This window comes from Cyprinus carpio, chromosome B7, assembly GCF_018340385.1.
Source record: "Cyprinus carpio isolate SPL01 chromosome B7, ASM1834038v1, whole genome shotgun sequence".
Taxonomy (NCBI): Eukaryota; Metazoa; Chordata; class Actinopteri; order Cypriniformes; family Cyprinidae; genus Cyprinus; species Cyprinus carpio.
This window is the reverse complement of record NC_056603.1, coordinates 36,718,707-36,744,357: the sequence shown is the minus strand read 5'-3', so window position 1 is coordinate 36,744,357 and position 25,651 is coordinate 36,718,707. Positions and strand designations below refer to the sequence as shown.

General features: G+C 37.9%; 2 protein-coding genes across 2 annotated transcripts in view; one reads left to right on the top strand and one right to left on the bottom strand.

Annotated features, from left to right (window-relative positions):
* ankrd11 (ankyrin repeat domain 11) overlaps positions 1 to 14,259 on the bottom strand; it is a 132,568-nt gene extending 118,309 nt beyond the window's left edge. Inside the window, exon 1 of the mRNA XM_042728495.1 lies at positions 13,540 to 14,259. The gene's annotated coding sequence lies outside the window, so the exon portion shown is untranslated. The remainder of the gene's footprint in view (positions 1 to 13,539) is intronic.
* A 647-nt stretch (positions 14,260 to 14,906) lies between these two features.
* Positions 14,907 to 25,057, top strand: spg7 (SPG7 matrix AAA peptidase subunit, paraplegin). The gene is made up of 18 exons (XM_042728494.1): positions 14,907 to 15,077; positions 15,198 to 15,533; positions 15,822 to 15,921; positions 16,065 to 16,148; positions 16,864 to 17,105; positions 17,211 to 17,350; positions 17,464 to 17,566; positions 17,655 to 17,780; positions 19,116 to 19,278; positions 19,365 to 19,538; positions 19,986 to 20,110; positions 21,752 to 21,854; positions 21,941 to 22,051; positions 22,149 to 22,264; positions 22,758 to 22,914; positions 23,270 to 23,433; positions 23,589 to 23,666; positions 24,731 to 25,057. The coding sequence occupies exons 2-18, from the start codon at positions 15,360 to 15,362 to the stop codon at positions 24,944 to 24,946; spliced, it is 2,376 nt and encodes a 791-aa protein (XP_042584428.1). The 5' UTR covers positions 14,907 to 15,077; positions 15,198 to 15,359; the 3' UTR covers positions 24,947 to 25,057.
* Positions 25,058 to 25,651: the final 594 nt, after the last annotated feature.

Genomic DNA, 25,651 nt, shown 5'->3' with positions numbered 1-25,651 from the left:
GCACCATTCATTTACAGAGACACACAGAACATGCAGAATTGATATTTAAATTGACTTTTGCGGCTTAATATTTACAGATACGAATCCATATCGCAATTTGTGTAATAGCTTTATTAATTTAATGAATTAATTCATAAAACAAATTGACAAATTCCGTGACATTTTGCGTTAAACTATGAATTCCTATTTTATGACTGGATTTGCAGACCAAAGTAATGCAGAAGTGGCAATTCTATCCCACAAAACAAACCTAACAATCTGAACAAAAATATTAAAAATGTAAAAAAGTCTCCAGGAGTCTGTTAGGATAAATTATGAGTTGTAGTAGTAGGGCTGGGCGACAATTCGATAACAGTAATTATCCGGATATAATTTTCCTAGATAAAACGATATGAAGAGTTCGATAAATGTTTGATATAATGTTTATGCGCCAAAAGCAAAACGAAACAGCGCAACTCATTTGAATTTCGCCACACGGACCATTTATGCACTTGGATCAAAGTTCAAACGCACGGCGCAAGCTCACTAGAGCAGATGCGTTTACTCTGTCACGCAGTGCTGTGAGATCCAGTGTGAAGCGCTTGAATTAAGCAATGAACACAAATGACTCAGTGATTTAAACTAGTTTAAAGCCAAACAGGAGAAACGCTGTGTGCAACGAGACGGTCAGAAGGCTTTTCAATCTACAAATCTCCATCAGAGTAATGGTATAAAATTGTAGTATGTATTTGTGATTAAGCTATAGCATGTGTGCATTTATACTGAATGTTTTTAGACTACTGTTTTCATACAAATAGGCTACCTAAAAAAAACATATAGTTTTATTTTTATGTCTTATGGTATATCAGTTATGTCTTAAGTTAACGTAATCAGCTGAGAACTAAAAACTAAAAAACCAATTAAAGACAACACCAGCATACAGGTTTAAAAGGACACATGTAATTAAAAGATGAAAAAAAAATTCAAAAGATTTTTAGGCAAGTTATTTCTTTACAGACGTGTACTTAAATGTCTTTCAGTGACCATTTCAAACGCGCCGACCGACAGACTACAGACAGTCTGCGTGAAAGAAATGCAAAAAACTGAGTAGTGGAAATGAGCGCAGTGGTCAAAGTAGGGTGCTTAAAGCCTTTGTGCGATGCACTAGGCACCAGGGCTGCCGAAAACAAAGAGGTGTCAGAGCCCCGCAGTGGACCTCCTCTCTTTGGTCTTTGGTTAGGTATGCTTTTCAGTCACGCACAGGCTTCGGCCCTCCCCCCTTCCTGTCCCTGCATTTCAATGTAAATAGGCCGATTGAATGGCTGCAGCTGCCCCATCAAAAGGACAGTGCTGCTAAAGGGCACAGTCATTGAGATTCAGCCGAGCCACGCTCCCCCACCCCCACATATCACAAGAAGAGCCGAGCGGCAGCCCGCAGGAAGTGCTCTTCAATTTAGAAAATGGCCCCATGTAAACCTGAGCAAATGTGATCCTGAAAGCAGTGATGAAGAATGAAATTCATGGTCCTATGATATGTTTGAGAGACGGTGCAACAGGACACAAAGGTAGTGGATGATTTCTGAGAACTGAAAAAGAGATTGAGAAAACCATTTCTAAATAAAAAAAAACACCAGAAACAAAACAAACAGCGTAGGTCTGATACAACATCTCTGCAACTGAAGACCAGTATCTGCTGGTAAACAGTAAGCCAGCAACAGCCTGTGCCACTCATACAGATGTATTACTCAGACCTCAGTACATCCAATCAAAACAACCACTGTCTCCTGCTGCCCAACCCCCTCCCCGACCTCACTCACATCTGCCCACACAAGTGAATCTTCTGCCTCCCCTGCCATCAGCATCTATATACAGCTTATTCAGAGCTGAATTTCATTTGAACAACAGGGTAAAAACTGAACTCATCAGTAACCAAACAAGTTCCACCTCTTTCATATCCATTACAACTTAAGTGTAAACAACATAAATTGTAACAAAATACTCTTATGCTTTTGAAGGTAAATAGACATGTACCAGTATTCTGTGACACAATATAAGGTCATATTGAATAGGGATGCACGATCATGATTTTTCATGGCCGATTCCGATACCGATTTTTTACAAGCAAACTGGCCGATTCCGATACCGATTTCTTTTTTACATTTTTTTTAAGCAACAAACAAGAAGGAAAGTATGCATAAACAAGATGTTTATTTGGTATTTAATAGGCCAAACTGGCTTTTGGCTATTGAAAACAATAACCGTAACCATCTGAAATTAACGGCAGTAACTGCACAGTAAGTAGCCTACATTCAATACGAACATAGATGGTAGAGACATTAGCATTTCGCTTTTTTTTATTTTTTTAATTGGGTTGAAACTACATAAACCGCATAGTTCTACAATCCAAACAACACAATCAACACACATTCAATAAGATGTTTCTTAATCAGCATTCAGTATTTGTTTTAGTTTTTAAATTTGGTTTTAAATAAAAAAAAGGTCTTTACCTGTGAGACTAAATAAAAGTATGCTATATAAATAAATTATTCCAAAATGTTAAAATCAAATAATGTTGGTGCGAATAAAACAAAGATGCAAAGTGTTTCATTTGTCCAATTAAAAAAAAATAAAAAATAGGGTAATGATTCACATCTGTATTTTTTTACTTGAGCCAATGAAAAATAAATAACTATTGGCTTAAGTTAAAAAAAAATAGATGTTAATCAATACCCTAAGAAAATTTAATTGGATGAATGAAACACTTTTTTCAGTGTGCTACAGCAGGTGATTTTTAAATCAAATTAAAGTCGATGTAATTTTAAGGTAAAATAAAAATAATCATCCTATACAGAACTGATATTTACTTCTGGCTTTTCAAACGTGTATGCAAGTTCTACTTTACAAAAAAAAAAAAAAAAGCTTTTTAGTCCTTTTCGTTTGTCATCCAACACGTGAAAAGTTGAGCTGAACATCCCTTCACTGTCTGCGCTTGTGCCGGGTGCGGACAGGTACAGTACCCTCGCGCAGCTTCATTGAGCGCAGGAAAGGGGCTCTTATTTTGTTCAGGAGGCTGTTCACTTCCTGCTATCTGTGCCTCAGACATGCAGCGCTGCACTTCCAGTGCTGAACGGCTGCCCGTGTCCTGCGCACAGGTTTCTAAATACTTCCACATAAATGACATGATAGCGAATAATAACAATGTAGTCTGTGCACGCGGGCGCACTTCCAGAAAAATCGGCCGAAAAAAAGACCAAAAACCGGCCGGTCCCGATTTATGGCCGGTCAACCGGTGCATCCCTAATATTGAACTGTATTGAACAATATGCACTGTATTGTTAACGTATGCATTTTAAAATAATATGAATAATTCTAGACATCTAGATTTATAGAATGTTTTTTTTCCTTCTCCCACGTCAGTTAGTGGAAGTGAGAAAAAGGTGTTTATATCGTTTTACGTATGGATTTTATAATTTTTTTTTTTTACAAAATGCATCAATTCACTACAGGAGGCCTTCGGCGTGATGCATGTTTTAATATGGATGGATGCGCTTTATTTGACTACTTTTGGACTGATGAACAAAACTACCCACCTACTCCCATTCTAACGCTTGGAAGAGCCAGGACAATTTTTAACATAACTCTGATTGGATTCATCTTGAAAGAAGAAAGACATGTACACCTAGAATGCCTTAAGGGTGAGTAAAACATGGTGTAATTTTAATTTTTGGGTGAACTAAAGCCTGGCTCACACTTCAGGATTTTTAGCCCGATTTAGCCCCGATTTCCCTCTCCCGAGAATCGAAGCAAACATCTTGTCGAGCACCTCGATCGGTCCCGATGTTCGGCGTGGATTATCTGGTAATGTGAGGCGTTCACTAATCGAATCTTGCACCTCCCGATCTGCTCGCACACAAATCATTTAATATCAAACATGTTTGATATTTAGGATTTAAATCAGGATGATGATGGCTATATGATTATGTCAGTACTTTCACAGCCAATGTGCAAAACAGCTGATGTACGGCTCCGTTGGATAGTGGAGACAGAGGAAACTGTTTCTTGACATTTTGTAGTAACACGACAGTCTGTATAATGTGTCGAAAACGCATCACAACCGTAAGGAGAAAGAGAAGCGCTGGAGTAAAAACTGCCTCAGTTTTGAATGCACTGGGTGAGTGCAGAAAGCTGCTAGCACGCTAGCTAACATACGTAAACAAATATCATTGACAAACTGCTGCGTGACATCACGTGAGGTGCTCCCTCTGGTATGATAATCTTAATGCTATCTTTTAGTGTGTGTTGCGCCGCGATGTTCAAATCTTGTAGTGTGTGCATATTTAAGATTTGAGTGAAGATAATCTGCGAAGATTCTCCTAATGTGTGTGCTGCAGCCAGATTTCATAATCAGTTAGGATTTAAAAAATCCTGTAGTGTGAGCCAGGCTTATCCCTTATGTGGTTTTAATAAACTTTAGGTGTCTATACAGTAGAAATGTGTTTTTATTTTTAAATTGGTCCTACATGACTAGAGAAAACAACAACAACAACAACAACAAAAAAGATTTAAAAAGGAAAAACAACACCCGTAATGCACTATCCATGAGTGAGGTGGAAGTTTGATATGTAGTTTTCACAAAATATTGGGGATATGTTGATGCAGGTGACACAGAAAAACAATACAATACAAATCTGATTGAAAATCAGTGAACCTAACCTTAAATTAAACCTTAAAACTGTGATAAAAGCTTTAGCTAAAAATTTTATACTGTCATTTGACTAATAGTAGATTTGCTAAACAAATATCTTGTGATGTCATTTGCAACCTTAAATTCACTATAAATAAATTTTACTACATATAACATTTACAGGAAAGGAAATATTTTGTTGTATAATGCAGCCAATATATGATATAACAGTACCGTACTAAGACCGTACTATCGCACCCTATACACATGGTTTAAGAGATAAGCCTTAGTTCATAAGAGCTGATACTGAAAGATCAAACCAAACCACTGAGTGATAATATACAGAGAGAAGAAATGCGGCAAAGAAGAGAGCAGGGGAGAAAGAAGTGTCTCCTTTGATGTGTGAGACTTGGGGAGAAATGTTATCAAACACACTGCAGTGGAAGCACAACCTGTGCCCAAGAGAAGAAGCATCAGGCTGAGAAAACCTTCAAACCCCAAAATCAAGTTCCCCCTCCCAGGTGTTTGTGGGTGGATGCCATTCAGCATTGACTGCGTTCGTGCATTTGTGTGTTGCCATAGAGAGAGAGCATTTCAAAGGGGGTTATATGGCATCTGGATGCCCAAGGAGTATTGAGGGGCCTATAAAACATTTACACCACAGGAGAGAAGTGAAACGTAAGAGAGGAGAGTGAGCGTTCCTGTTTACAGACGCTATGCAATGAGGAAGGGGAAGGCCAAAGGAAACCAGCACACAATAATGTCATGTGAGTACTGGCTCACACTATTACAGTACACCAATAGTAGGGCTGAACGATTTTGGAAAATAATCTAGTTGCGATTTTTTTTTTTTTTTTTACCAATATTGCGATTGCGATTTAATATGCAATTTTTTTTAAAGCTCTTTGTGTTCTGTATTATTATAATATTCTGTATTATATATTATAATAGTATTATCAACAAAGACAAGCTAAAAATCATTGTATAGTATGACCAGCACAATATTAGATAGATTAAACAGAAATATTCTTTTCTGTAGGCCAGGCCTATGTTACGAAGAAATAAGGTGATGCATGAATTGATATGAATGACATTTTTATTAAAAAACTACAATCACAGTAGTATATTGACTGATTTGTTGAACTTCCAACCTTGTAAGCATATAATAATAAACAAAACACAAAAAAAAAACAAAAAAGCATAAATAAAAAAACAATCATACAAAAAACACAAACAAAACAATATTTCAAAAACATAAAAACAAATCTGTTGCTTTACCACACTACATATGGACTGCACTTTTTAAACACGGTCTGTTAACTTTAGACCAGTGGTTCTCAAACTTTTTGGTCGCGCCAAATAATTTCACTAAACATTGTGAAAAATGTATGCTTTTTTAATTTAAAAACCTACAGGCAAAAAAAGACCTGCAACACTTGAAACATTGAAAAATGGCATAGAGAGAATAACTGTTTTTATTATTATTATTATTCTCTCTGTTATTTATTTATTCATTTATTGTGGGTTTCATGCTGTCCGCTAAGGCATAGTCAGGACACACACAGGCTTTCCTCCTCACCAACGATATTAAACACCGTGTCCACACCGGACGCGAGCGGCAAAATACAGAAAAACCAATCAGTGACGCTGTCTACACTGGATGCGGCGAGGTGCGACAAAACCCGACATTAAACTGATGCCTTGTTCTATTTATGACTTACTGACACAAAGTTAAATGATTTGGAATGGTCGTTTTGTCTTGTGTACAGTAGAGCTGTTGCGGTGTAACGTGACAACTGTAGTATTTTCTGCATTTAGCTTTTGAATGACCAGCATCTGCCTTGGTCTGTGCGACATCATCTATGGCTTTTCTCTTCCCTTTCACAAACCGATCCATCTCCCATTCTAAGTTAGGTCCGACTCCTTTGGCTGTTTACCATTTTATTTCTTTTCTTTTTCTGCTGATGCCCCACGCACCCCACACTTTGAAAACCAGTGCTTTAGAAAGACTTTAAATAAATACATATATATTACCTTATTATATATATTATTTTAAGGCCGAAGTCTTCAATAATGAAATGCACCATAACACTGTTACTGATTGAGTAATTTCAATGTGCCATTTAAAAGTACGTTCATATTATATACACTTTTAAACATTTCCGCATATAGCGTGTCAGGGTTGCCGGGTTTTCACAACAAAACCCACCCAACTGTTACTCTAAACTAGCCCAATCGCGTTTCGAGGGGGGTCCACCGGTATTCCAGGCAGTAAAATACACGTTTTATGGAGGGGTTCCCCAAACCGCGGACTTGGCAACACTGTAGTGTGTTATGTTGGTTATGGTTATGTTTATGGTTATGTTTATAGGGTGCACTGTGACTGGTTCATGCTTCGTAAAAAAATAAAATAAAAAATAATATATATATATTTATATAAAATGTATTTTTCACATATTTTACCATTATTATGCACCGCTTCTCCATTGTTGTTAAAGCAGTCTGTTGACTTTGTGATGTCACTAACCCAGAAAGTAGCTTGTTGAAGTCCCTACCAGCTATCTGTTGTAGGCCTTCTCAAACAGCTGCATTACACAGAAACTAAATTTAAAAAGGTGTAATCGTAATCTATGACCCATTAAGCAAAGACTCACTTGCCGTCAGAATGGAAATAACTTGTGTGAAATTCTACCATTTACAGACAAGAAATAACTGTCAAATCTAAAGCCCCTTTCACACTGAGATTCTGGATAATACACGGGTATTGTGTCCCGGCAATTGTTCCCAGCTCGTTAGATTTTGGTTCATTCACACTGCCTGTGATTTCCCTGAATCTGTGCGTGTGTTCAAGGACAACCCGTAAAGGTCCCGTAATGACACATGACATCAGGATGTGACGTGTAATGTACGAGCTGAAAACGCTAGGCCACCAAGAAACGGGAAGAAGTAGAAGAAGCAAAGCGGAAGTGTTTTTATTGCTTTAGAAACATGGCAGCTAATCAGCTACTAGGGACATTGTTGTTTATGTATAAAGATCCTGTCAAGACACGTGACATTACGATGCGAGGTGTTCTGTTTCACTTAAGCTGGTGAACGATATTAGCTTCAGCACAGATAGTGAGGAGCTAACTGATCTCTGCTTTATTACATTTTGCACATATTTTTTTCTTCACAAACATTGATCTGCCACAAGAGTTTTAAGCAGCACTGTCATGTTTTGGACCACTTGAATTGTGCACTTTTCCCACAAACGCTCACTTTGCGACCTTCGCCCTTTTTTTAGCTAAGCTTTTTTCATAATTTTTTTTTCACAGCCATAAAATGATGTGACTGTAGGAGCTTTTCCATGCACAACTTGATTAAATTTATAGTGGAATTTATTTTTATCATCAATTAATTGTTGCCACCCTATTGGTGAAATATGCTAGGGGTGCACAATAAATATCGGCCGATAATTAATGCGCATCTCGTCAGTAAAAGCCGGTTCGTGCACCCCTAAAATATGCCAACATTTTAGCCAAGAGTTCAACCTCATCTGAACACTTACAGAGTTAAAGACATAAAAGCAGCACAAAATCACTACATTAGACCCCCGACGGAGCCTCAGCAATACATCTCCTGGGTTTCCACACCACTTCCTCTATATTTCCAAGAACTCCAAGTCATTTCTGGATAGGGCTGCAAGATTAATCGAATGCGATTGTCATGTATATTTTATTAGTAAAGCCGGTTCTGTAATCAGCAGTAAATCATCATCACGTGCTTTCAGATGGAGCAGCATTTACTACACAGATGAATTTCACTGACAAGTTACTCAAAAAAAAAAAAAAAAAAAAATTGCAGACATTCTTGACACAAAAAGACTCAGGAATATTAAACTGCTGTGAGCCAATATACTGTTACACTATTTTTGACTCTTATAACTGGTTTTGTCTTAAAACCAGTCTTATGTCGCTGGGGTACATTTTTAACAATAGCCTAAAAAAAAAAAACTTTGTATGGGTCAAAATTATAGATTTTTCTTTTATGCCAAAAATCATTAGGATATTAAGTAAAGATCATGTTCCATGAAGATATTTTGTAAATTTCCTACCGTAAATATATCAAAACCTAATTTCTGATTAGTAATATCCATTGCTAAGAACTTTATTTGTACAAGTATAAAGGCGATTTTCTCAATATTTTGATTTTTTTGCACCCTCAGATTCCAGATTTTCAAATAGTTGTATCTCGGCCAAACATCATCGTATCCTAACAAACCATACATCAATGGCAAGCTTATTCATTTAGATAATGTATAAATCTCAGTTTTGAAAAATTGATACTTAAGACTGGTTTTGTGGTACAGGGTCACAAATGATTTGCAATGGCCTTGTCCATTATAGACAGCCTATAGCTGTTGTGGCGTGGGGCGACGCGACATGACATGACAGCTCTCAAGTCCAGTTAGGGCTGGGCGATATATTGCATGCGATTGTCACGCACATTTCATCAGTAAATCCGGTTCCCTGATTACCGCAAAAATCACCATCACCTGCTTTCAAATGGAGCACCATTCAATAGACAGGGCCGTAGTTCACTGACAAGCTACGCAATATCGCATTCATTATCGAAGGCGATTCAGGGCTGTGGGATTAATCGAAATCGAATCGCAATTTGAGACGCTGCGATTTGCTAATCGCAAAAGCCTGCAATGTGGACGCAATATTACTCTGTTCCAGAGTGTATGCATGACTGCCAGCCTTGAGTGGCAGTCTTACTAACCAATAGAGTGAGCGCACCTCCGTTCTCCCCAATCAGCACTGCTCTAGCCAACTGCGTAAATGCCCACCATTAAAAAAAAAACCCAAAAGCGGGAGAGAGACAGAGTGTGATTATGGTGTCTACAGGGTCAGATCGATAGTTAGGCAAATTAAAACTAAAGAAAAACGTATGTAATGTAAGCTTCTAAATGACAGACAACGAACAAAAAAGGTCATTTGAAAGAGCTGCGTAACAATGCATATCAAGAGCATCCCTTATCGGTTTTGTTTTCAGTACTTGAGAATAAAAGATACATTCTTAGATGTTTTGTTAGTACATGAACATTATCTTGCACATTTTATCTCACCAACAGATTAATCTGAAATAAGTTTATAATGCATGTTCGCTATTCCCAATTCAGAAGACCGCACACACAGCCTGTGTCTCTAAATGCTTCTCATACTCGCTCCTCTCTTCCCGACGCTGCGCGAATCCTGCGTCACGGACGAGCCGGTCACACTTGCCGCACTCACGCAGCCTGTTTTTGTAACGCTCGGTTATATTCGCGCGGGGCCCTAAACCGCAAATCTCCACGAGCGCATCTGGCAGTATGGATGAGGCTTGACGCACGTGCATAACCTGCGTCGACTGGCGGCTGGCTCCGCGTTTAAAACGAATGTAAATTCAGTATAACTGCTTGCTAATTTCACTTGGATGAAATGAAACAATCAGCACATTTTCCACTTGTTCTTAAAATCCCAAATACAATGTTGCATATGTAATACTTTAATAATTGACTAAAGAAATACAGTTCTTTATTTATAAAAAAATAAATCTTTCCAGTGAAATTTAGTATTACGTTAATTCTGTCAAAGTAGTTATACCATTATAATCTTGCCTACTGAAAAATAAATAAATAAAAATATAGAACCCCTCCCAAAATTTCAGGGTTATAATAGGAATTGTACTGGTTTTAATGTAAACTATAATGGTGTCTATTTGATGGATTCTATTGGTAGGATGTAATATGGCAGATGGCAGCCAATAGAACAACAGTAATTCCTATTGGAATAATGCCAAAAACAAAAAGGAATTTTGTAATGGTTTAATGGAAACGAAGAATTTCTGTGATTTTTTTTTTCCTGGAATTTTTTTTGTTTGTTTGTTTTTGATACTTGTTCTGTGCTGCACATTATTGATAATACTGAGCTGAAGCTTGACTTTGCAAATTTAAAATCACAAATCAAATCGCAATTGCAATATTTGTCAAAAAAAAAAAAAAAATAAATAAAAAAATTCGCAATTAGATATTTTCCCCATAACGCACAGCACTATAATTGACTTTCCCAACATGGCAATCATGCACAAATGCTCTCTCTCCACTGAGGGAAAAACACTGATGTTTACAACAAGCATGTTGAAGTTTGGAGATCTCCAGCGCAATATTCTACTTAAAGAAAAGCATACTGGAGCAAGTCTGTATCCATTCAGGAGGCTTTGTGTGCTTTTTGCTGCTACTAAATCTGCCATCTCAGTGATAAACTATAATAAATCCAAACATCTACAACTGTCTAAGATTTTGGCTCTTGAATAAATGTGCTACATAGCAGCCTCTGGTCCACATTAAAAATGTCTTGGCTTTGAATAGTCCATCTTTTTCCTGTTTTAATGAGAAAACATAAGCTGGAAATGTTGAAATAGTAGTTATATCTCCATTTTTCAGTTTTTGAGAGAAGCTTTTCACTTTCAAAAATGTAGAGATTAATTTTTAGAATTTACTACAGTAAGTACACCACAATTTCTGGGAGAACCTCCATATCTGAACAATGTGTATAACATGGAGGCCCTACTCTGTTAGCACCGGCCCTGTAAACAGCATTCAATAAACAGCTGTTACACAATAACCTGCTAGAAGAAAATTAGGTCAGTAATGATGGATACCAGAATACATATTGGCACCTCATTATTATAATATGTATTGTAACTTGGTTATTGATACCCAGTCCTAAATAAGCTTTCCAGAAATGTCCTAACAAATAACTAAAATACTTTACAAAATAAATAAAACTACAGAAATGTGACTTTTACTATTTTTTCCCAGGCCTGGAAATGGCTCTAAGAAGAGTCATTCCACGATAGTCCCTGGCGTGGGAACCCTAAAACCTCCAAGTATCAGCAGAACATCAAGGAGACACTGACTAGCAATAACCAAAGCATTAAAACAACAGCTGCCTCCAAACTATTAGACACCCACAAACCAACTGGCCTTTAAGCATATTCTATACGTTTACGAAAGACCTAGAATTTTGTTAACATACTGTCCTTAAAGAACTGATTATGTTAGCAAAAAGTAAGACTGAAAAAAGCCCGGCAATGAGGAACGCTGGGTCAAAAAAGGCAAGTCCCAGCAGACCCAAATATGTCATAATTCTCATCGTGACTGAGCAAAGCATGGTTTTGTTTCAAACCCAAAAAAATGCTTTCACACCATATATGCTGACATTTATAACAGCAATGTTATAACTTAAATGACAGGATCTTTAAGGCACTCTATGAGTTCAGCTTGACAGAATTAGCTCTCAAAAGGCTACATTGAGTGAGACAAAGCAAATAATTATGAGTATGACTGCCATCGTCAAAGAAAGGAAATGCTTTCTGAAGCTCCCAGTAACAGCATTCCTGACCCCACACCCCAACCAAAAGCCCATTTCCCCTCTCTGCCAAACAATGAGCAGGACTCTCGAAATACAAGAATTGGGTAGACAAACAGGCCTGACAACCTGAGACTAACACCTACGGATCATACTTTAGCTAAATCCTGATTAGTGCTCTTAAACCACCTTCTGGTAAACAGTCTGCAAGTGCCATAAGTCAACTGAGTTTTCTTATGGGGTGAAACAGGAAAGTGTATTTTGCAATGCTGCTGCGTAAAAGTTGTGCTCAGAAGAAATAAACAAAAGTGAGGAAGGGAGGGATGTGAAGTGGCAGCAGAGTATGTGAAGAGAGGGAGAGAGAGTGTGCTAACGCCCCAACACCGCCGCAGTGTTCTTCCACTGCACCAACACCAGCTCTGTTTACTTCATTACAAACTTTCATAGATTCTGTCTCTATCCTTCAGATCACCCTTTAAAGAAGTACTGTAAGGTCTTGCTTCAATGCAGCTCCTTGATAAAGCAAACAATCACGCCACATAATGTCTAAACAAGCACGTAGACAGGTCACATCCACATGCAGCCTTCACAAAATGTGTTTTCAGAGCCTCTGCTCACACCACATAAGAAACAGTGAAGTTCAGGTCTTACTATCGTTCCAAATCAAAAGAAACATTTAATATACCGAGAATGGTTAGCCACATTAAGAATACAGATTTGCACTGAGAAACCCTTTATTTGGTAAAATACAATGATTGTAGCAGTGATCAGCCTTAATGGATATAGAGTGAAATCTTTAGGCTATTATACTACGTTTCCCGTCAGAAACAAATTCCTCTGTCAAACATGAGAACTGAAAACCAAACCAAAACTGATTTCGTGTCGCCATCATAATATGACCAATCTCATAAACACACTGAGAACTGAGTGTTGCAGTGATCTAGTATTTATAGTCTGACTGGTGCGCTGCTAACCCAGCGTAAATGTTTATTACAGGTCTTATTCTGTATTTCCATAATCTCTGCAGCTACTTCAGCACTTAAAATCAATGTGGAGACGATATTTCCTCCCATATGTGCCCTTGAAACATGCATATATTAACATGCATCCCAGTAGCTGATTTCTGCAGCTGAGCCCGTCTGGCCGTATCCGATTCCCAGAGAACATCAACATGACGAGGATTATTTTCATTTCTCCAGCTTCAGACGCTCAGCTTCAATTATTGCAGACCTTCACTATTATAGAGCTCTACAACCCGTAGGAATGAATAAAGGTGCACAGTCTGACAAAATGCATATATTTTGAGCAATACGCCAACATTTCCTTGACTTCGGGGTGGGGGAGGAAAACAAACTCCCGTTAGCAACGGAGCTAAAGCCGTTAGTGGACTAACCGTGAAAGTCGACGGCGGAGAGGACGTACAGAGGTTTCCCGACACGAAATGGCTTTCAAAAGAGTAAAGGGACGTTTCAAATTGCTTACCTTCTTCAAAACGTGAGCTACATCTACAAAATTATACTTGGTATTCCCTCCCGATGCTTGTTTTTCCCATTTGAGGCCTTCTGCTTCAGCGAGCTCCGATGCGGGAACATCCGAGGCGCGCGACGCTCATCGCAGTCCGCGCTCGCGCCAGCGTGCTAAGCTAATCACTGATAACCTCCTCCAAAAATGCGATGATTAAAATCTCTCAGGGCTCCGATAAACTGGTAAGAGAAGGGATTATAAACTCTCCATCCGCCCCTTTAAAAGTCCACGGGTCTCAGTGACGTTAAGTTTGCTGATTTGGCTTGATTTCAGGTGTAAAATAAAATTCCGCTTTAAGTTAATCCTCTCCGTCCGACTCCTTCCGAACAGTCTCGATCGGCCTTTGACTCGCGCTGACGAAGAGCGGACGCGAGGCGTTGATACGCGGACTGTGATAGGCTGACGCGTATGGGCGGTCACTGTTTGTTCCCCGTTGCAACGGCGAAACTGGCGCCATTGTGGTTCTTGCCAGGGACGCTTCCGGTTTTCTTTGGCGACCTCGAGCCGTAATGGCGGAGACAGTGGCATGTTTTTGCGAGCTCCATTTGAGTGAGAGGAAAATGGAGAGCCTGCTTGGGTATAACTTGTGTAGTAAAGTTGTTTGCTTTTTTTTAAGTAACGAGTGAACAGTTCTACCGGAATTGTTTTTCCTTATCCCGTTTTAATTGAGACTGATCTGAAACACCAGTTTATTTCTATCTACAGCATACTTTATAAATAGTATAAACTGTTTGTCGGTGACGGATTGCGATATCATCAGCCACAGCACGATTTGCTTTCTTTGACTGTTGTCTGGTAAATGTATAGTAGATGGGTTTGTTTTTGTTTTAATTTCGATTTGACGTCACAAGCCTCAGGACTGACACCGATTTCTTGCGATCAGAATTTGACGTCACAAGCCTCAGGACTGACACCGATTTCTTGCGATCAGAATAACGCAATGGCTCCCTCTATTGAAAATATCTTAAACTAGCTGTCTGAGATATATCCTCTATTCTCGACCATCTTATTACACTCAGGTGTTCTGCCCTCACTTCGTATCCTAACATAAAAAAAAAGCTGACTAGTGCGACATGACTATCAACATGACTATATATATATCTTAATAATGACTAATGATTTATCTTGCCTATGAGACCGTAACTATATATATATCTAAATAATAACTAATTTTAAAACATACAAATCCTAAAAAACAATAAACATGACTATATATATATATTATTCCAATAAAACTAAATACTAATGATTTATCTTGCCTATATTTCTGCGCTATAACTATATTATATTTATTTTTCCACTATAACTAAATTTTAAATATCAGATTACAGTCGCTGTCTTTGCGCATGCGCAACTAGAACTGTTTGTAGTTTTTTGGTTTCGTAAACATGCAAGGAGAACTACATTTCCCGTCAGCCGGTGCTCGAGCTGTTTCCGTTTTGATTGGCTGATTCCGAAGGTGAAAGTTGAACAGACATGTTTTTCAAGCCCGCACGGTAAACGTCATTAAAGTTCACGGCTTTAGTAGTCAGTACAGCTTTGTAATTGTATAATTGAAGACCGTTTTGTATTAAAGCATTGTATTTGTTCTGTATATGTGTGATATATTCGAACAGGAGACGCGCTCAGCAGCTATATTTGGCTGTGTTGGATAAGACCTGCAGGATCACAATGACAGATGCATGATAGCACCTCTTAGGGAGGTCACATTAAAGACTGCCATTTGTTTTGGTTTAGTATGTTTATGATCCAAGCGACGCGATAAACCAGCATTAAGCATGGCAGCGCTACTTTTGCAGCGTGGAAGCAAATGTTGCGACAAACGGGTTTGGTCGCTATATTCTCGTTTCAGCTGTTTTCAAACCTACAAAAAACTCCTGGAGAGCAGTGTGACTTCATACTTGCCTTTAGTGACTCCTAACAAACGAGGTCTAAAATCAGGACATGTTCAGGTGGGTTATTCAAACGTCGACCAAGCATTATGTAAACTATGTATGCTACGAATTTATGCTATCCTATGAACAGTAATGTTAAGTATATGTGGGGCAGCTTGCACATAATGTGCAATAAATTAGTCCATTATCTTTGATATATTTATTTAGTCTTTTGGTATATTTTTTGGTATAATTTGTTATTTTTTTTCTTGAGAAAACAGAGCAGATGAATCATCATAATAGCTAAAATCTCTATGATTATGCATGAGCATGACTGTGATTGACCAGGTTGCCATTGTTTCACAGAACATTTTGACAAGGCCTTTAATCCCGAGGCTTATTGGACTTGAGTTCCACTGTCGCCACAAATTGGTCACAAATCCTGTGAAACTTTGGAAACTATTAGGTAAGTTTGAAATTTAGTAAGTAATTAAGTTTTTTGTTTTGGCTGGACAGAGTTGTGATGCAGAACTTTTGATTTTTGAATCTTAATGCTTTTTCTGAATTATGTTGCATGGCATAATGCAAATATGTTTCCACATCTGTCAGGCACTACTCACTATTTCAGCACATCCAACCGAAGACATGAAAAGAAAGAAGGTGAAAAAGGGAAGACCCCAGAGGAGGATGAAGGTATTTTCTGAATGTTTGAAACCATAGTTTACAAACTGCTTTCTAAATGCATCTTATTGTGAATGGTTTGTCTGTATATTTTTAATTTAGAAAATCATATGCAGGACTTCTCCGATCATTTAGCCTGCTTAAACCCACTCTGACAAGCTTGTTTCCATCTGCGTCTGTAAATCTCTAAATCCAATCAACAACTGATAGGTAGAACCAAGTTGTAAAGACGTTTTTTTTCTTTTTCAATAATTTGTTACACTGGAATGTGCCTCACAATACGGCGCAAAACGTCTGTCACTACTTTAGTTTCCTCATGATTTTTGCCTTTTATAAGGGCATTTTTTTTCAACTAAATTAAAAATTTCTAGGGATGCATGATAAATATCGGCACGATATTAATGCACATCTCATCAGTAAAGCCAGTTCTGTAATCAGCGTTAAATCACACGTTCCTACAATGTCCATTAGCGTCATTGAAACTCAATGAATTCATTTACAAACAGGTGATTTGAGTAAAAAAAAAATTAAAAAAATAAACCATAAACCAAAAAGACAGAAAATGACAGGCTTGGAATTGGCACAGCTATGTAGGACATCAAGTTGAATGGGGCAACAGTCAATAAATGCAATTTGTTGACCAATCAGACACAAGTAATTCAATCAGGCAGATATACTTTCATGCCAGAATATTCATGCTTACTTTATTTCATTGTTTACTCCCTAGAAGAGAAAAAGAGACGAGAGCAGGAGGACCAGATGTATAGGGAACGACTGCGCACACTCTTTATTATCGCTGTCATCATGAGCTTGCTCAACTCCATCAACACCAGTGGGGGGAACATATCCTGGAATGATTTCGTAAATGAAATGTTGGCCAAAGGGGAGGTGTCACGAGTACAGGTGGTACCAGAGAGTGACATTGTAGAGATCTACCTTCACCCTGGCGCAGTCATCTTCGGCAGACCTGTACGTCATTTCATGTACAAGTGCCATATTTGATTTTAAAATAATTGTTATCGTTATGCTGCTATTTAATTCCAGTTTGGCTTATTTCCCTTTTGTCTGTTGTAGAGACTTGCCCTGATGTATCGAATGCAGGTGGCCAATATCGACAAGTTTGAGGAGAAGCTTAGAGCAGCAGAGGAAGAGCTGAATATAGATACCAGAGACAGAATACCAGTGACCTACAAGCGCACAGGCTTCTTTGGGAAGTGAGTAATTTGGACCTTCCACAGAGAGTGCAATCCTGGCAAGCTGAAAAAAAGATTAAAATCGACTGTTGGCAAAACAAAGTATCACTAGATCAATTTCTTGTCCTTCACAGTGCTCTTTATGCCCTCGGTATGGCTGCCATTGGGGTTGCAATTCTCTGGTACATCTTCCGTCTGGCAGGAATGGGTGGGAGAGATGGCGGCTTTAGTGCTTTTGTAAGTCAGGATTCCGTCATTTACATTCGTTCTAGAATTGTACAATTCAGATATTTTCTAATGGCAAATAATCTGCCTGCTCCACCAGAATCAATTAAAAATGGCTAAATTCACTATTGTCGATGGGAAATCTGGGAAAGGTGTAAGCTTCAAAGATGTTGCGGGAATGCACGAGGCCAAGATGGAAGTCAAAGAGTTTGTGGACTATCTAAAGGTAAGGGCATCTGAAAGTTAGACCCAAAATTTTATTTCCATTTATGTTGCAGTGAAATCTTCTCCATGCTCAGTTTTACTTGGTGCTGCATTACCGAGAGCAATTCATAATGCTATTTGAGAATGTTGCATTCTCAGCAAAAGGGGACCCTATAACAGGCATTAGCATAAACTACAGTTGTGCCATCTTGATATTTTGGGAATAACGATAATTAGACAATGTTTTGCTGATTGTGTTTTTGTGCTGGTGCTTTAACTGGTTTAGGCCTGTTGTGGACAGCTGACTCCTAAAGCTTTCATATTCTGTGTGGTGTTTAGAAACTTTTCATGTCCCCTTAAACTGATTTCCAGAGGCACTTTTACCTTTTATAAGGGCAATTTCTTTCCTATCCTTGTTAGATGTATGCATCAGGTCAGATTCTTCCATTTAGTCAATAACTTGTTAGTTTGAATAGAATTGTGCAACACTATCCACCTTATTTTTCCTGTAAGAGCAGGCAGTCATTTGTAAATTTAATGTGTATGGCTTGCGGTGTCATCTGCTTCCAGCTAATTTTAACTGTACAAAAATGCTTGTTTTGCGCTTGATATTTCAAACTGGTGTCTCTTACCCTATTATTAATGTATTATCTTAATTATGAACACACTGGTTTGTAGTGCAAACAATTTCACCGTTTACGGCACTTTGTTTTTCTCTTCATTATTTCCCTACAGCGGCTAATGAACCGGAAATCTCGCACATTCAGAGAAAACGGCTTACTTCTGCATTGAAAAACAAGGTGGATAGGCTATTACCAATCATTTGAATTCAGTACCAACAGAAGTGCCACAGAATCTCCACCTAAATCTTAAAAAATAAATAAAAAATATTTATATTGCAATTCCATAAATAATGCTATGAGATTAATACTTAAATCTTTGAATATCGAAATAAACAGAAAAATTTTTTTTTTTTTTTTTTTTTTGCGCAAAGTGAGTAACATACTCAGTAGACCATGTATTTGTTTTTTATTTTTTGGAATTGCTTAAAATTATACAGTTCTTGTTGTTAGCACAATTATTATTGCAGTATAATTATCACAGTAATCTTTAATAAGTGTTAACCTTCTTTTACAGTCAGTTTTCTTTTTCAGGGCAGCCGCTGTCATGGCAGAGCAAAAGATTTAGCTGTCAACATGTTTATTACTAGCTAGCTCAATAATAACACATCTAGTTTTTGTACAGACATTTGAAGATAACTCTATCGCCCCCTTGAGTACTTGGGTTGCTACTGCCACAGTAATGCAGGAATGCACATTACAAAGAGTTCTTTGCATATCATCTGTTTTCTTTTTGGAATCCAGATAGATACCTTCAGCTTGGGGCCAAGGTACCTAAGGGCTCTCTGCTCCTGGGGCCCCCTGGCTGTGGTAAAACTCTGCTGGCTAAGGCAGTGGCAACAGAAGCTCAGGTGCCCTTCCTTGCCATGGCAGGTTCAGAGTTTGTGGAGGTGATCGGAGGTAATTCAGTGCAATAAACTCTATATATTTCATCATCCTTTAGCAACATCTTCATATTCACATCTGAATGATCTTTCCCCTCCCAGGCCTTGGTGCTGCAAGAGTGCGAAGTCTTTTCAAAGAGGCTCGTGCTCGAGCGCCATGCATCGTCTACATCGATGAGATTGATGCTGTGGGGAAGAAACGCTCCACAAACATGTCTGGTTTCTCAAACACAGAGGAAGAGCAGACCCTTAACCAGCTGCTTGTGGAGATGGATGGTAATAATTAGGGATATGCGAGACTAGTCAACTAAATCTAAGCGCTTTACATGGGAAATACTAAATTACATTATTTATTTATTCACATATATGTTTTGCTTTAAATGTACGCTAAAGGCTGTGTTTAATTGTAGTCATGTTAATGTTACATTTTAAAACTAATACATTCATTTGAAATAAAACAAAATCGTTTACCTCAGATCTTGCATGAGTTCATTTATGTCTCCTGGATGCGTAAGTGTTTGCTATGGTAACAGGATAACAGCAAAACCTTGACTGTGCTGACCTAACTTTTATTAGATTTTTTTTTTTTTTATGTAGTAGACTATTGAGTTGGTGCTGCACTGCATATTTATTCAGTTGATTTTAATAAATGTCTGTATTGGCTAACATGATCAGTATGTGACCTTCTGAGATTATCAACATATTTTCCTTCTCTCTTTTTAGGAATGGGTACCACAGATCATGTGATTGTCCTGGCCTCCACTAACCGGGCAGACATTCTGGACAATGCACTTATGAGACCAGGCAGACTTGATAGACACATATTTATAGACCTGCCAACTCTTCAGGTAATGAATGTTCAAAATGCTTTTTTGGGAACATATAGCAGCTATAGGCCGGCTTATTCTATTGTTAAGTTCTTGATTTTGATTGCTTATTAGATGTTCCAAGTGTAAATAACTTTATAAAGTAGATTTGCTCACTGCATTACATTTGCATAATCACATCTCTGCATTCTTTCTGGAGACTTTCAATCTAGTAATGGTGAATTGGGCAGTTTTTCTAAGTAAATTCTAATAATTGTCCTGAGATAAACACATGTAGACTACATTCCAAAATTTGTCATGTTACTCACCAAGGCTTAAAGGGATACTCCACCCCAAAATGAAAATTGTGTCATTAATCACTTACCCCTATGTTGTTCCAAACCCATAAAAGCTCCGTTTGTCTTCGGAACACAATTTAAGATATTTTGGAGGAAAACCGGGAGGCCTGTGACTGTCCCATAGACTGCCAAGTTAATAACAGTGACAAGGTCCATAAAAGGTATGAAAGTCATCGTCAGAATACTTCATCTGCTATCAGACGTGCAATCTGGGTTATATGAAGCAACAGGAACACTTTTTGTAAGCGTACGGTGATATGGAGAGACACAGAGGAGACCGTTGACAAAGGAATTGTTGAATAAAGTCAGTATTTTTGTTTTCTTCGCTTACAAAAAGTGTTCCCGTCGCTTCATATAACCCAGATTGCACAGCTGTGGCCTAACGGTTAGAGATTTGGACTTGTAACCAGAATGTCGCAGGTTCGAGTCTCGGTGCTGGCAGGAGTTGTAGGTGGGAGGGAGTAAATGAACAGCGTTCTCATCCACCCTCAATACCCACGGCTGAAGTGCCCTTGAGCAAGGCGCTGAACCCCCAGTTGCTTCCCGGGCGCTGGATATAGCTGCCCACTGCTCCGGGTGTGTGTTCACGGTGTGTGCACTTGGATGGGTTAAATGCAGAGCACCAATTTCAAGTATGGGTTACCATACTTGACAAATGTCACGACTTTCACTTCACGTCTGATAGCAGATAGAGTATTCTGACGAAGACGACTTTCATACCTTTTATGGACCTTGACACTGTTATTTACTTAGCAGTCTATGGGACAGTCACAGGCCTCCCGGTTTTCATCCAAAATATCTTAAATTGTGTTTCGAAGACGAACGGAGCTTTCACGGGTTTGGAATGACATGGGGGTAGGTGATTAATGACAAAATTTAAATTTTAGGGTGGAGTATCCCTTTAATTTATTTGATCAAAATATTGTAAAAACAGTGATGAACATGTTGTGCTCAAGAACATTTTATATTATCATGAGTGCTGACAATTTTTTGCTGCTTAATGTATTTGTGGAAACCACGATACATTACCATTTAATATTTTGATGTAAATAACTTTTATAAAAAATAAAATAATAATAATACTTTAATTCAGCAAGGATGCATTAAATTGTTCAAAAATGAAAACAAAGACATTGACAAGTTTCAAATAAACATTATTCACTGAACTTTCTAATCATCAAAGAACCTTGAAAAAAATGCATCACAAAAATATAACTGTTTTTAACATTAATAATAATAATAAGAAGAAGAACTATTATTAATAAATTAGCACCAAATCAGCATACTAGAATGATTCCTGAAGGATTGTGTGATTGTGGTCTAGGAGAGAAAGGAAATCTTTGAGCAGCACCTGAAGATCCTGAAGCTTACTCAGCCGGCAAACTTCTACTCTCTGCGTCTGGCAGAGTTGACACCAGGCTTCAGTGGTGAGTGTTGTTTTGACTGTGACTGTGTTATCTCCTAACACCACATCCTGCCACAGCTGCCCTTTGTGCATTGTTCATATTTCCAGGGGCTGACATCGCCAACATCTGCAATGAAGCCGCCCTTCATGCTGCCAGAGAGGGCTACAAGTCTATTGACACCTTTAACTTTGAATATGCTGTGGAGAGAGTCATCGCAGGTATTCAGCTCCTAGATTCAGTTGAGCTAAAAATAGTGTACTCTGATATTGCATTACAGATTTCTACACAATGGGCTCTTCTGTGTGTGATTTGTAGGGAGTGTGAAGAAGAGTAAAATCTTATCTAAAGAAGAGCAGAGGGTGGTGGCTTTTCATGAGTCTGGTCATGCTTTAGTGGGATGGCTGCTAGAACACACAGAAGCTGTCATGAAGGTAAACAGCTCAAGTACTATAAAAGTGGTCCATGTGAATTTTGTGCTATATTCTCAAGTCTTTAAAAAAGCTATGTGTGGGACAGATCAAACTTTTGGTTGTTAAAAATATTGGCATTTACATTTTTATGTGAACTACCTGTAGGCCTGTTCAGGTTTAGGCATCAGAAGAGTGATAAAGGAATCCAGCGACAATTATGAACATGTTGTAATGCCAGATCACAGATTTGACATGAGCTGTGAATAAACCAAAGATTACTGGAATAGGTTTTTGAAAATACTATTTCAATCTGTCTGCTTCCAAATTTCATGTTTAATTCAGTGTGGTGCTTGCTGTTTCTTTAAATTTATTAATGTTATTTACTAGCAATTTCTGAGTGAAAATCATTTCAAAGTAAGCCCTAATACTTTGTGATTAATATTAACAATGTATTAATAAACCCGAATCCATTGAGATATCGTGTTTGTTTTTTAACTGTGGACTTGATCTCCAGGTTTCAATTGCTCCCAGAACAAATGCTGCTTTGGGCTTTGCTCAGATCCTGCCAAAGGATCAGTATTTATTTACTAAAGAGCAGCTGTTTGAGAGGATGTGTATGGCTTTGGGTGGACGAGCCTCTGAAGCCATCACCTTCAATAAGGTCACCACAGGTATGACAAATACACACTGACACACATCTAATATAACACACATGCACCTTTAAGAGAATTATGAATACATATTAGAGAAACAGAACTAGCAGAAAGAATGGTAATTAGCATGAAACAGTGTGATAACAGAATAGGGTGTTTATGTAATGATTTCTCTGTTATTATGACACATGAGTGAGAGAAAAATATCTAAATGGAGCTTTCATGCGCCCCCTGGAGGACGAATGCATATTGACTAGTAGGAAATAGTTATTTGCAAAGAGCAATTTTGTACCCTGTAGTACAGATGCAGACCTGACCTCATAAATACTTAAAGGTAGTATTAGACATCAGATAACTTCAAAACTTTTTGTAGGTGCTCAGGATGACCTGAGGAAGGTGACCCGCGTGGCCTACTCCATGGTGAAGCAGTATGGCATGGTTGCCAGTGTGGGCCAGGTGTCCTTCCCTGACTCCGAGGATCAGGGCGGTATTGGACGCAGACCATTCAGCCAAGGACTCCAACAGCATATGGACCATGTTAGTGAAAGAACATACTCCCTGTTTATTGTTGTACTGGTGTGGGGTGGGTGGTATGATGTTACAGAGGGTTGTATGGGTGTTAAATATCAGTTGTTTTATATGTGTGTGTGTTTGTGTGGTTGTTTATTTGTGTTCTTTTCTCTCATGTTCAGGAAGCTAAGATGCTAATAGCAAAGGCCTACAGGCACACAGAGAAATTGCTCTTGGACAACAGAGACAAACTTATTTTGGTAAGATCTAAAATCATGAAAATCTCCCCAAGAAAGAAGTTAAGAAATTTCTAAAGATCATTCTAAGACATTCATAAAAATGTTCCTAATTGTAGTTCTTGAAAAGAGTGTCAAATTCTTCTAAGGAAGTTTAAAAAAAAAAAAAATTGAGATCTTTTGTTTTCTTTAGAGGAAAATGGCAAGCTTTGGGTTACCTGTTTGTATGGTGGTTCTTGTTGAAGACTCACTGAAAAACACTTTAAAGACCATCTTTTTGTCATGCAGATAATCATAACATGCATACTATTTTCATCACGACTGGCTTGAAGGGAGTTCAGAATTTATTTAGCATTTTTTTAATGGGCTCTGTATTTTTAAATAGTTACTTTGCTAGAGTGAGAATACACAATATCATAAGTGCTGAATGCTGCCAAAAATTATATCTCCGTAATAGAATTAAAAATGAATGCATTATATCAATCGTTTTTGTAGAGTTGTTAATAAATCATGACTGATGATTGTTTACATTTTGACAACCAGTCAACAGCAGACCTTTTTTTTTGTTTGTTTGTTTTTTTTTGTTTTTAAGATCTTAAAGGGATAGTTCACCTTCAGTCGCTGGTCCCCACTGACTTCCATAGTATGGAGAAGAAGAAAAAATTAAATGGGGACCAGCAACTGAAGTTGAACTATCCTTTTAAGCTTTAGATCTTCAAAAAATATGTCATTCTTAAGAAATGTTTTTTTGGGAATGCAGAATGCAGTTTAACAAAAGTTAGAAAATAAGGGGGAAAAAATATGTATTTTTTCTTAAGAATATTTTCTAACTGTGGCTCCAAATCATCTTAGCTGATTCAGTAATTTCTCATTTTCTCTTATTTTATACTCATAATACACTCACTTTTTGTTCCATTCTCATGTACATAAGATTTTAAGTAATATATATATATATATATATATATATATATTACAGAAGCTAAAAATGGTCAAACTAGGTAGAAAATCATGATAGTATAGCCTTTTTTATTACTTTTTTTGGCTTGCATGATGACTTGTTGCATTGTTGTTGTTTGCTGTGTTTTCAGCTGGCTAATACCCTGCTGGAGAGAGAGGTGGTCAACTATGATGACATTGAGGCTTTGCTGGGACCTCCTCCGTTTGGACCCAAAAAGATGATTGCCCCTCAAAGCTGGGTGGAGGCTGAAAGAGACAAGCAGGACACTGGTGAAGATGAGCCACGCAGACCCCAGAGACCCCTCCGCAAAGACAAAGATGATGACATCAACCTGAGTCCAGCGTGAGCTCCACAACACGCGCAGTCACATTCACATGTGTAAACAGCCTTTAACGGGCACACGTGGAAGTTCAAGAGTGGATCGGCTGCCTTTGAGAATCAGTGTGATTTTTTTTTTTTTTTTTTTTTTTTTAAGGGAAAAAAATGCTATTCTTGCCCTTGATGTTCCAGCTCCGTTCTGCTCTGATTGCCTGAAAAATAATGGCAACGTATGTGCTTGATTTAGGCTGATCATTGAGCAGTAATTATATTTGAAATGTCTTTACGACAAACAACAACAACTTACAAGCATCAATCAAACATTAAAGGGTAAAATTTAAAGTGTTTTTTTTAATAAGGTAGCTCTCTCTTAAAGAGTAGTAGATACCTCCTTTGAGAAGTTCATGAATGCTTTTTGAGCTTCTTTCCAGACCATACAGATCAGCTCTTAGTTGCCTAAGAAACCGGTTCGTTAGACCAGATAAGCATTGCCAGTGGTATGTCTGAGATCATCTTGTGATGTCAGTGGATATTCTGCACCATATGCAATAAATTATGAAAAAATTGTTTTGAATGTCAGTTTTTTTTTTACCAATTAGCTTTATTTAGTTATCATTATTAGTTTTATTTTACCATTGATCGTAAATGTTTTTGGCAGATGACTAAATGTTTTTTGTTTTTTTTATTATTATGAAAAATACAGACTGGTATCATTCCAGTCTTTTATTCATAA

What these genes read in the sequence shown, in the direction of transcription:
- spg7 (XM_042728494.1), top strand. Translation starts at nt 15,360, where the DNA reads ATGGCAGCGCTACTTTTGCAGCGTGGAAGCAAATGTTGCGACAAACGG. An exon ending in AGTTTGTGGACTATCTAAAG is followed by an intron (nt 17,781 to 19,115) that starts GTAAGGGCATCT and finishes TTTTCTTTTTGG; the next exon opens with AATCCAGATAGATACCTTCA. An exon ending in GTTTGTGGAGGTGATCGGAG is followed by an intron (nt 19,279 to 19,364) that starts GTAATTCAGTGC and finishes TTCCCCTCCCAG; the next exon opens with GCCTTGGTGCTGCAAGAGTG.